The sequence below is a fragment of the Astyanax mexicanus genome, chromosome 7 (assembly GCF_023375975.1).
Source record: "Astyanax mexicanus isolate ESR-SI-001 chromosome 7, AstMex3_surface, whole genome shotgun sequence".
Lineage (NCBI taxonomy): Eukaryota > Metazoa > Chordata > Actinopteri > Characiformes > Acestrorhamphidae > Astyanax > Astyanax mexicanus.
This window is the reverse complement of record NC_064414.1, coordinates 41207464-41220679: the sequence shown is the minus strand read 5'-3', so window position 1 is coordinate 41220679 and position 13216 is coordinate 41207464. Positions and strand designations below refer to the sequence as shown.

Genomic DNA, 13216 nt, shown 5'->3' with positions numbered 1-13216 from the left:
TTTGTATTACTTTTGTTACATTGGCATGCTAAATATCATGGGACAGGAACTAGGACAGTTCCCACGATTTTGCTTGAAGGTGCTTGAACGCATGTATGGCCAATTCTAGCCAGATGTCGTTGATCATGATCATTATCACTTAATGCACTGTTGTTTGGGGGTTCCACAGTTGCCCTGCTGCTCATAGTTTCTGCTGTTCTGTTCTGTCCATCACTTTCTCTGAAGAGTCTGTATTTACTGAGGCTGTGCTTTATTAGTGTGCTTCTAAGTAGAGGAGGAGAGTCTGTTACATTGTACTATTATTTTAGGACCTGTCTCTCTCTTTCACTCTTTGACTTTCTGTCTCACTCTCCTCCTCTATTGTCTCTTTCTCTCTGTTTGCCACTCACAGAGAATCACAGAGCATGCATTTATTTTTCACTTTTTTAAAGTACACTTTTCTGATGGGCTGGTATTTTGGGCAGTGAACAAGAAAGTGTATTTTATCCTCTATCTGCTTTAGACTGCAGTGCACGTATCTCTCTCTCTCTCTTTCTCTCTCTCCCCCTTTCTCTCTTTCTCTTTGTGTCTCTCTCTTTTTCTGTCTCTCCCTGTCTCTCTTTTACATATATCTGTCTAACTTCTTTTGAAGTGGTGTGTATGTATGTGTGTGCGCTTCAGCACCTGCTAAAATGAAACCCAGACGTTGGACCAGTGCTGCATTCACTCTTCCAGCTCACTCACTCTCTCTCTCACCTCAGCTTCTCGTGTGTGGTGAAGCTGGATGATGGTAGTGGAGGTTTGATCTATCTGTCCTGAGGGTAAAACATCTGTACATCTGTCCGCTTATTTTCACATTATATGGTAAAAGGGCTTTTAAGGTCATGCAGCTGTGCGTGTGGATGTGTGAGCTTTAGTGCTTGAGTGAGTATGAGAGTATAAGCAGGGCAGTGCTGCCAGAAGCTTTAGCCATAGAGGTGTGTGTGTGTGTGTGACTGAAGCTTTGCAGCGAAGACTGTATACAGTAGCACAGCTGTTCTCTCTTAGCCTTTTAGCACATACTGTTTGACTTTACTGTTCAGTTAGGTGGTCTAGCATGGATGAAAACCACACACACACACACACACAAGAAACAAAAAAATGCAGCATATAAGGCTTGGGATCAGTCAACCCTTAAAAGAAACAGTGCAAAACTGTGAAAAACACAATTGGCTGTGCTCTCTATGGGTGGGTAAATGTTTTGATGCTGGCCAGCACAGGTGTCTGTTGGCTGATGCGCCACACCTGGGAAGCCTGTGCTTTCCTATGAGTGCATTGGCTGCCTAGTGATGCTGCATTGGCAGGGGCTGGCAGTGTATTTGCAGGTTTTGCAGAGTTACAGAGCGCACCTGAAACAAATTAAAAATAATGTTAATTTGCATTGTTTTTTTTTTTTGTTTAAACTAACTTTTCCTTTAAGAGCATGTGTGTCTATGCGTGTCTATGTTTGTGTCTGTGTGAGGGAATGTCGGAGACAGAGTGTGAGGGAGTGTGTGTGTGTTGGGGGGGTGGGACAGTGTTCTCTCTCAGTCAGACCCTGTTTACATCATAACAAACACACACACGCACAGCCTAAGATTTCTCTATGTGTGAACTGCAGCTCTGTGTCCCCTCAGTTCTGCCTCCAGTGTTAAATCTCCTTTACAGTCATTTTTAGCTCTTTTTCTCTTTCATGTGTGTGTGTGTGTGTGTGTGTGTGTGTGACTGTCTCAGGGCTGATTCCTGAACTGATTACACTCTTTTTAGAAATACATCATACTTTGTGTTCTTTTCCTTTCTTGCTTGAGTGCGCTCTGTCTGTCTGTCTTTCTCTCTCTCAGAACAGGATGTTCTTGTCTCGCCTCTGCCAGCTTGGCTCCTCTATCCAGGCAGGAGTTTTACAGGAGAAATACTTTCAGACACAGTCGTACTCTCTCTCTCTCTCTCTCTTTCTCTCTCTCTTTCTCTCTCTCTCGCGCCTGCTATAACTCTCTCACTGCACGAGACACGGTGATAAACCCGCCGACATTATCAGACGACACCATAACACACATTTGCAGTGTAATCTCTGTAGGCGTGGCTTGTATGGTTAGTTTGAGTCGTAGTTTTTTATTTTTTTACATTCATCACAAACCAGCGTCAATAATTTTGGACTAATGTAAATGTATCAGCATTAATCAGCTCCAAACACACTTTAATAAAGTCCTAACCAAAGTCAGAGACTCTACATATGTTCAAATTTTCTGTCTTCAGCTTTTATTAGTCATCTGCCCTAAACAAAACACTGCACACTTTCTGTTTATGCACGTCAACAAGTGGCCTAACCCACAATTCTAAACCTCAAACCCAACTCTCTTGTACTTTCTTACTCTTGTGCTTTGTCTTATGCTGTCTCACCAGTTTAGTCTTGTCTAGTGTTTTTCCTTTATCTCTCACTCTCTTACACTCTTTCTCGCACTTGCATTCTCTCTCCCATTCTCTCTCAAGTACTATCTTGCTCTATCTCACAGACTTTCACTCCATTTTTCTCTTGCACTCTCTTAAGTCCTCTAAATTTCTTTCTCTTTCTCTTACACTTTCACACTCTTATCTTGTACTCTCTCTTGAGCTTTCTGTAGCTCTTGCTCTAAAACCTAAAACCTTCTATTTTTGCACTCTTTTTGTTCTTTCTGGTGCTTTTGCTCTCTCATACCTTTTCTCTTTCTTGCTCTCTTACTCACTAGTTCATTTTCACTTGCTCGGTCTCACTTTCTTTCACAAATATTTTTTTGCTTTCTCAAAATCTTTTTTTTATTATTTCTTGCTCTATTAAGCTCTCTCATCTCTCAGTCTCATGCTTTCTCTTTTGATTTTTCTTTTTTAGCTTTCTCACTGTTTCTCACTATCTCTCTCTAGTGCTCTCTTACTCTCTCTGACTCTACACTCTCTTGCTCTCTTCTTTTCCACTCTTGACCTCTTTTGCCCTCTCTCTAGTGCTCTCTCTCTCTCTCAGCTGACTCAGTGTGTTTTTTTTCTCCTGCTCTTTTTGAGTCTCACTGATGAAATGCTGAAAGTAAAACATGACGTTTGCACATTCCAGAGTGTTCCGCATCCCCAGTGAAGTGTCCGGCCCATCCTGAGTGCTCTCTGCTAAAACACCGACTCAGACATGCACAGATTCACTCTGGCCCCGTCTCAAGCCTCTCAGCTGGCCCTCTGGCACGTGCCTGCCCTGCTGCAGTCTGAGCCTCTGGACATAAAATTACACGACAAATAACATAAAACCCACCAGAAACTGTATAATTCCCCGTGCTGAGATGCTTTCGGTGTCTGATGGTTGCTTCTTTAGTTTTGCACTAAAGCTGTGAGGCTACAGTATAACTAACAATATTGAATGTTTATACTTCAAACACACACACACACACACACACACCCCACCCATACACACAACCACACACACACACAGTTGCCTGAAGCAGTGCTGAGTTGTTAAGTCATCTCAAACAGGCTCGTTTATCTGGTTTCTGACACTGTATAAAGCAGGGTTATCTAGAAAAGTCCCAAACAACACGCCTTGATCTGGTTGCTTTTGCATTTTTTTATATTTTTTTATCTTTTTAAAAGATTGTTAAGGAACTGCTGACCATGTGAACCACTGTGAGATGTTTATATATTGTGCTGAGGATTAGATTTTGTGAAATGCTGCAGTGATGTGTTTCTAAGATGATGTAATTATTACATTGTAACAAGCTTCAGGTTAATGAGTCTGCAATGTATACAGATGCAAAACACCAATATTCATATTAACCCTTCTGTTGTCAAAAGTGACCTGCTACCATGTTTAGCTGTAGAAAAAATATGTAATTTTATGACCTTTCTCAAAGGCCCAACAGTGGGCAGGGAACTCACTACCCTGTCACCAGTAACTTAGTGCTCTAGCTTGTGGGCCACCACTGGTCCAGATCTGTCTGTATCTTAATGTACAGTTTTATATATAGTTTTATATATTGCATTAATATGCTGGAAATATAATATGCCAGCTTAGATTTTGTATTTTTGTTTTATTTTTATGTTTATACGTTTCCTTTTCCCTGAAAAAACCTGATGAAGCTTACAGTATAAACAGCTTAGAAATGAAGGTAGAGAAAGTGTTTTGAGGTAGAGAATAGATGATACAGGAAATGGGTCTGCAGGATAGGACACCATACCACTATAATGGAATAAATTGTTTTTTCTATAACATTGTTTTTTTATTTTTGTGTTGTGTTTTTTTTAGGAAATAAAGGAAAAAATAAGAGTTTTTTAACAGTTAATTTCTAAGTTCTAGTCTGTTTAGTTCTAGTCTGCCATGTTACTGAACTGTTGACTGTGCACTTCCAGACTGTAGATGACCTTGAATGACCATAGCGTCTCTTTCTCTCTTTCTCTGTTTTTGTTTAGGTTATGCCTTCCTGCTGTTTCAGGAGGAGAGCTCTGTTCAGGCTCTCATAGACGCCTGCATTGAAGAAGATGGAAAGCTGTACTTGTGTGTTTCCAGCCCCACAATCAAAGATAAACCAGTGAGTTCAACTGTTCCAGGATGCTGTAAAACAATATATTTATACATAACCTCAAGATACTACAGAATATCTTACAATAACCATAATGATCGTTAGTTTCCCATGCACTGGTAATATATTTTATTGGAGGCCAAGTTCTTTCACTTACTTCTTAATAATGAACAAAGCATGAATAAATAATTGTTTTACACTTATTTACTAATACTAAGTAGTAGTTGTTTAGTTATTTTTAATAATGCCAGTAGTTTACTATCATTTTTCCTAATTAAATAAATAATAGATGATTAATAGGCCCCTTCTCTGTGCTTCAGGTCCAAATCCGCCCGTGGAATCTGAGTGACAGTGACTTTGTGATGGATGGCTCTCAGCCTCTGGACCCCCGCAAGACCATCTTTGTTGGAGGGGTTCCACGACCTCTGCGTGCAGGTGAGGGAATCGAAAGAAGCAGAAATATTGTAGCTTTAAATAAATATTGTAGCAGTTTGTGATTTGAGTGAGTAATTTTGTGTATATTTATACACTTTGTTAGAACCTGGTTAACGGTACAGGTGTGTTTGTTTGAATGTGTGCAGTGGAGTTGGCGATGATTATGGACAGGCTGTACGGAGGCGTGTGCTATGCTGGCATTGACACTGATCCTGAGCTAAAGTACCCTAAAGGGGCGGGCCGAGTGGCCTTCTCCAACCAACAGAGCTACATCGCTGCCATCAGCGCTCGATTCGTCCAATTGCAACACAACGACATCGACAAACGGGTGAGTCCACCCAAAAAAAAGTGGCCTTGTTCATTGGGCCTTATTTATTAAGCAGTTAGGAGTGTAAGTACGGATCTAAGATCACCTCTCATCAACTGTATAAAATAATGCAGTAAACTTTAAATGATCCTGGATCAGCATTCTTACTTTTAAGATTTTTTATAAATTTGGGCCATTGTGTTTATCATGTAGGGAAGATGAGTTTCTATCTAACCTTGTTTAAAGCTGGAAATCAGTAGATTTTTATCCTATACTATTTAATAAAGCTCATCACTGATGCTGTGACACTGCAACCTCGCATCTCCATTTTGCTGATAATTGACAATAATAAATGATAATTCTTAATTCTTTACAATATTGTTTTTATGATGGATCCACCAATTTTTTCAACATTTTTTCCCCCATAAAGCTACCATTTTGAAGATATTTTTTTGAGAGTTTTTTATGTGATGGCAACACTATGCTAATAGGCAGATCTCTGTCCATTAGGCGTGTAATGATGCGTACAGTATGTATATTTGTACTCAAGCACATTTTGCATTTTTTTTCCAGCTGAAATGAACTCGTACTGAACCATTAGGTCCAAACTGTGGTGTGAACCAAACTGACCTTTATGTACTGTTATACCCATACTGCCCATTCAGTTTAACTTGGCATGAAAAGGTTAAATTACCAATAGGCAGATCAAAGTATTCCTCTGCACTGAACTTTTGATACCTAGAAAAACACTACTTGTATTTTTGTGTAATTCAACACAAAATGAGTTCATTTTCCCACAGTGCCGCACCCTTATTGTTAAACTCTGTCTCCTGTAATTTCAGTAACATACAGGCCGCTCTCTGCGTGTGTTCTTGTATTAGTGTTTATGTAGGCCCAAGTGTATATGTGCAGTTTACAGACATCCTACTGTAGATCATCGTTTTTCTAAGCTCTGTACTCGCAGGCACACAGTCTGGTTGCCAGTTCACCCGAATCCCCCTTCGAAATTTTCCCATTTCCAACAATACAGGCGGAAACCCAGAGTCCGGCCATGTAATCAACATGACCATGGACTTCTGGAGCACTGACAGCCATTTGAAGTCTCAGACACCGTCAGCCTAATTATAGCCTTCGCTTTTTCTTTCACATGCATATCCACTGGAGCCGCTGGCTATTCTGGGCGTGTTGTCCTGTAGGGCATAACTGATGGTGACCAGGCTAAGACTGGCAGTCTGCCAGGGCAGTTGAACTGGGTCGAGGCTGACTGTGTGTGTGTGAATCCGAGGCTATAATTGAGTGAGCTCTGAAATTGACTGAAATTGATTGAGTGAATTTTTTTGTGTTTTTAAGTAGCAAAGTTCGATACAGTGGTAAAATAACACCCCCCCCCCACCCCCAAACAAACTAACGTTTCTTTTCATACATTTTTAACCGACAGTCGTGCATTCAGTTACATTCTGTTCCACCTCGTGGAGGTGGATTGTAAACATTACCCTGCTGGATGTGTTACCAAGCACATTACCCAACAATAGTCCAACAACCCCAACCCTGACACACCATCCTCACCTGATTCACCATGATTTAAATCAGTACACCCAAGCATAACAACATAACGACAGATCCACTGTGTTTTGCAAGCATTACAAACAATTTACAGCATGAGGTTTCCAGCTGGACTTTGCACTTGATAAACCAGTTTCAGCATTAGGTCCACAGTCTTCGTCGATACTGTATGATGGATGGATGGATACTCACTGACTAACTGACTTACTTATTGACTTACTTATCGACTTTCTAACTGACTTACTAATCTACTTCTTTACTTACTTACTTACTTACTGACTTATTTACTTCCTTACTTACTTCTGACTTAATTACTGACTTACTTACTTTATTGATCATTGAGGGAAATTCGGTACATCCAGTAGCAGGTATACATAGTACACAGAATTTACAAAAGAAGGAAGAGATATACTGACATGCAAATGAAATGCAAATCAGCTCTCATTGGGACATGTTAAAAAGATAATTGGCCACAGTTATTACTTAGTTATTAACATTAAAGTTGTGTTGATTACCTTGTGTTTTCTTTGTTTAAATTCTGAATTGTCATCAGAAAAAAAAAGTCACTCTCAGTTATGCTTCCTTCGTTTTTTTTTATTTATGGCTCTTGCTGAGTCAGTGTCAGACCTGTAGCATATTATAATCTGCAATCTGCAGCTCCTAGATCCCCACCTTCTCACCTCACTGCGTTCTGTTTGGTTGTGATGAGTCAGTGGGAGCTGGATTTGCTCTTTGAGGTTTGATATTTAAGGGAAGGCCGTGTGTAATTGCTTTCGCTGCATCTGTGTGCCATTTAGCCTCAAAGGTGACCGTGACATTTTCCGTGTCTGTGTGATTTAACAATGAAACTAGACTCCAGGATCAGGTGTGTGTGCCGAGTTTAACCATGGAGAGGAATCATCAGCAGTAATTGATTTTCTTGCGTGTCTCTGACTGGAATTATGGAGAGGGGAGTGAACGTTGAATTGGAGAAAAAGATTAATTTTAGCAAAGGAAAAGTAGATTGTGTACAATGTGTACAGTGTAGAAAAACTGGGATGGGCACACATACTTATTAAATACATACTTACTAGCCTTTATTTATTTAGAGCAGTGTTTCTTAATCCCAGTTCCTGCCCATGGAGGCCCACTGTTGAGAACAGTGTCAACTGTTTTTGCCTAAACACACATGATCCGGCTCATAATTGGTTGCTGAGTTGACTCAGGATTAAGAAACACTAGCGGTTAGCGGCTAATGCCACCCGGCAGTGCTACACTGAGGAACCCTGAGTTTTTAATAAGCAAGGTCGACATTAGCTAGCGGTTTGTTCTACATAGCTTGTTTTAACACAGTAAATGGACAGGCTACAGTCCGATATACTCATACACCTCTGAACAGCACTAAAAGAGCTAGCACTGTGGTTACCAACTAATGCTAATGCTACTCCAGCAGGGCTTCAGTTTGATAATACTCACTAATGCTAATACTGCTGGAGAACTAAACTGAAACTCCTGTATAACTCTGTACTTCAGTGGAGTGGCTTTACTGCTCCTTACAACCTGACTGATAAAATTCATACATAACGCTCACTAGATTAAAAGATACACTGATATTTTGGGGAAAATTAAAGGATTTTAAGTGTGCCTTATCTTATAAATACAGTAAACCCCAACCACTAGATAGCAGTATATTTAATTTTTACTGTTTTTAGAAGGGACTGTTTTTCCTACATTTTTCCTTTATTCAGGTTTTATACACAAGCTGCGTGTTTATATTTATACAAAATGACAGATCACGATATATGCTTTGCTGACAGTATTGTGTGATATTGCAATATATATTGAATTGTAGCCCCTGTAATGTAATGAGTATCATATTACCTACTTCTTGCCAATACAAACCCTTATTTATCAATCATAATTCTGAATATTGTAATAGAAAAAGTGTTACTGTATAAAACAAGCCTAATTATTTCATATATATCTCCTATATATATATATGTCTCTATCTGCAGGTGGAGGTGAAGCCGTACGTGCTGGACGACCAGATGTGTGATGAGTGTCAGGGTGCGCGCTGCGGGGGTAAGTTCGCCCCCTTCTTCTGTGCCAACGTCACCTGCCTGCAGTACTACTGCGAGTACTGCTGGGCCAGCATCCACTCCCGCGCCGGCCGCGAGTTCCACAAACCGCTGGTCAAAGAGGGAGGAGACCGGCCCCGCCACGTCTCTTTCCGCTGGAGCTGATGGAGGGAGGGGTCACTCCCCTCCAACCCCCCTCCACCACCACCACCTCACACCGCCCCCACCCTCAACCGCAGCCCGGATCAGTGCTGACCACACCTTTCTCCCCAAGCAACCGACTAACCACCACCACCATCACAACTACAAGCAACGACTACAGCTACAGAAAATAACCTGGTCTTTTATCCTTTTCTTTGTAGGAAAAGAAAACAACACACATAAAAAAAAGATAATCATCACAGCTCTTAATACCATTTTGTCCACTATACTCTCCACTCGCTAATGAACTTTCGGACGAATACGAAATGTGAGAGTCCTTCTGCTCAGAAATTGCACTTTGGCACACATGTACACAGACCACACTTGATGATATTGTTAGCTAGGTTGTGAGATTACTGTTCTTTTTTAAATTTATTTTTGTTGTTTTATATTTTATTTTTAATTTCCTTTTTTTTTCCTGATTTGGTCAGTCAGTGTTCCCTATAACCTATAGGATACCATTAGACAAGAGTGAGACTATAAACACACCAACATAAAACCTATACACACACATATATATATATACATTTATATATATATTTAAAAAAAAGAATATATTTTTATTTTGTATATATCTATAAACACATAGATACTTTTGGATTTTTGTGAAAGGAGCATGCACTTATTTTCAGAGCTGATTAGAAGTAGAAGACTGCCCCTAGTAGAAGACAATAAGGGAGGGAAAGATTAAAAAAAAAGTACCAAAGGTGAAACGTATATTAATTATTAATAATTTTAATATAATTAACAGTCTAAAATCTAAAGATATAATAGGTGATGTAGCAAAAGAAAATTCAGCAGTTCTATGACATTCTGTAGTTTTAAAAAGCAAAGAAATTCACCCAAATTAAACAAGAACAATACACTTATTTGCAAATAGTACTATTATTAATACCTCATGTTCGCAAATCAGATCAGATATATTTTTTTGGTTTCATTTCTTTGTTTTCCTTTGCTTATACTTTTTTAGGCCTTTTTATTTTTTTAAATAATATTATTTTTTAGTGTTATGTACATGTAATGCTGCAATAGCTTTTGCTGCTAAATCCATGGTATATGAACCTATACCATAGTACTTTATTCAGGCTAGGGTGTGGAGGAGACGAGGTAAAGGTAACGGCACCTGGTTGTGAGGTGGACAGGCTAGCACGGGAGGGGTGAAGAGGGGGTTCCCTTGCGCCCCTCCTGCCCCCAGGACCACCCTCTGTGGGGTCGGCGTTTGCCCCTTGAAACTGCATGTTTATCCAAATCAGGTTGCTGCATGCAATAGAATTTTTAGTATCGAGTCTACTATTCAAGTCGGCCCACTTTTGCACACCATAGACGAACACACAAAGAGCACGAATATGAAAACTGGACAGGAGAGAGTTAGAGAGAGAGAGAGAGAGAGAGAGAGAGAGGGAGAAGCCTGAAACCTGGCCCGACTCTCTCTCTCTCTAGCTAGCCAGAGCTGAGAGTGGAGAGTTTGGAGAGCCAGAGACTACACTGCGATTTACAAGGTAAATAAAATGCCTAGATGTAGGATAGCCTTCAAACACAACTGTCTCTATAGTAGGTGAAGAACATTTTTGCAGTGATTGTTGATTATATAATTGTGCAATTTTTTTATACAGTAATGTAGTTAGGTTTGAGTATGCCTAGAACTGTGATTCGCTTTAACTGTTATTGATGTCTATCTAACACGAGTCCTGTGAAACTTCATACCCAGTGTATACAGCACACACACACACATATATACACACATACACACACAGTTTTTCCCTGGTTATCGTCCCTGTCCCTTCCTTATTGTCTCTCTCAAACATACGCACGCACACACACACACACACACACACACTAGTTTTGCTACTTCTCACTCGCACAGGATTTTAAGGACACAAAGTGTGAGCTTGACTCTGAGAACTTCAGACACTGAGTTCTCTGTGTGTACCAACATTTTTAAATACATCTCCTCTTCCTTTGACCTGTCCAAGAAGATAAAGATAAAGAAAAAAAAAACACAAAAAACAAACCCACCAAAGAGCTATACTTACACTCAGACCACAGACCACACCAACACACTACTGTTCCCTTCACTAGAGCTAAAACTGTGATGCTGCCTTCAAGTCAACCTCGGAAGCTCGTAACGTAATCAGATGAAAAAACGCAAACACCCTGAGAAATGTGCTGTATTTTTCTTTTTTTTTTTTTCTCTGATCCAATCTATATGATTGATTAATCCAACAACTACTGCACTCTAACAGAGAGCAAAATAAGAGCCTTAGGTGATCTATTGGATCATATTATTATCAAATAAGTAGCTAGCATCTACACATCTTCCAAAAAAAGAGATTTATGCACATCTAAATGAGAGTAATCCATAAAAAATAGAAGTAAAATAGGTTTTCACTGGTAAATATAAGTTTGATACGATGTTTCCGACTTGATTTAAAGGCAGCGTGAGTGTGTCAGGCCATGTCAGGCTTATCTCAATACCCTACACCCCTGACTACACTAGCCTGACTGAAGGACACTGAAAGAACAGAACAACAAAAAGAAAGAATAGTGGAGGCTGAGCTCCCTCAAACCCTACTCATATACCCAAGCTGAAACAGTGTGTCTGTAGGGCATTGGATCAACATTGCCAGAACATTGTGTGCTTGCTGCATTTATATATTATACAGATATTTTTTTTTCTCCTGCAAAGCTTGAATAGAAACAACCTGCTAATAACAATGGTGGATATTTTTTTAATGATATAGTCTATGGTTTTGGGCGTGATAGGATGGTAGGGGAGGGGGGTTAAAGGAAACCAAGTATTGGCTGCTGACCGAGGAGGGGAGCGCTGAGTCGGGGGGCTTAACTAGGGGAGCCCGAGGCTTCAGCACACACGTTAGTGCTAACGGCCTCCAAACACTGAGAGCACGTTGTGTGTGTGTGTGTGTGTGTTATTGTGTGTGTTATTGTGTGTGTGTGTGTGTGTGTGTGTGTGTATGTATGTATCACATCCCTGTTCTCATTTAGTGTGGACAAAAAAAAAAAACTGCAGCCCAGGATTTTAGTAAAAAAAAAAAAGAATGGAACTTTGTGTTTTGTTTGAGATAATATGGGGAAAAACTGATTAAAAAAAAGACTTTTTTTTACTGATGGAGAGAAAATCCCCCACAAAAAGACTAACAGAGTCTAATGAGTAACAGTGAGAATCCCTACAGACAGTGAAATTCTGGGTGGTTTTGTGATATTTCCTTCCCTGCCCAGGAGGGTTTTTCTATATTTGTTCCTTTTCTCTGTAATAGACATTTGTTATGCACTACTCTTTGTATCTGGATGGTTAGCTATCAGTCAGCTATCTTTTGTTTAGTTTTTGTTTCTTTCGTGAGAAAGAGAGAGAGAGAGAGAGAGAGAGAGAGAGAGAACTAGAAAATGTGTGCTTTCTGACTGACCTGATCTTTTGCAATACCTCAATTTTGAAATATAATAGGAGAGAAATTGATATTTTCTAAGTAAGTTTATTCAAATACAAAATATATATTAATTTAAATTTGCAGGAAAATGATTTAACAGATGGTTAATTTTATTTTTGTCATGTTTATTTGCTTATACATTTAAGTTTATTTTTTTGAAAAATAAAAAATGCAACAAAAAAAAAAAACAAGCAACTGAAGGAGCTAGAGCTTTATAACTTTAATATAGTAATAGTTAGCTGAAGTATAGAGTCTATGTTGAAACAGCGAAAAAGGAGAAGAAAGATCATGACCCTCAAGAAGACGTGACAGTGTTAAAACAAACAAAAAATAAATAAATAAAATATAATAAAAAATCACCTCTTTTAAACTCCACCCCAGCAAAATAAATAAAATAAAAAATCACTGAATCGACGGGCTTTTAGGTGCCTAGAAAGTCAACTAAAGATCCTTCCCTTCCCATTTTTGTAGGTTTCTAATCTAATCAGTCATCGACTTCGCTGACCAGTGGAATAAATTTGTTGATTTTTTTAAAGAGGACTTTTTTTATGTTTAAATGTACACCTTTGTTTTGTAAAGCAAAAATAAAAGCCCTGATTTTGTTAACCCGGCCATAATTTAAGCTAAAAATCACTTCTGAAGGTTCTTGAAATCAGAGAGAGGCAAGAATGTTCTTTTTAAAAA

At 39.3% G+C, this 13216-nt stretch overlaps 1 protein-coding gene across 7 annotated transcripts in view; it reads left to right on the top strand.

The window, feature by feature from the left end:
- cpeb3 (cytoplasmic polyadenylation element binding protein 3) overlaps positions 1-12941 on the top strand; it is a 71627-nt gene extending 58686 nt beyond the window's left edge. For all 7 annotated transcript variants that reach the window (XM_049481688.1, XM_049481690.1, XM_049481685.1 and 4 more), the window contains 4 exons: positions 4417-4535; positions 4847-4961; positions 5108-5289; positions 8826-12941. In XM_049481688.1, the coding sequence (XP_049337645.1) occupies positions 4417-4535; positions 4847-4961; positions 5108-5289; positions 8826-9053 (644 nt within the window). In that variant the 3' untranslated portion in view covers positions 9054-12941. The remainder of the gene's footprint in view (positions 1-4416; positions 4536-4846; positions 4962-5107; positions 5290-8825) is intronic.
- Positions 12942-13216: the final 275 nt, after the last annotated feature.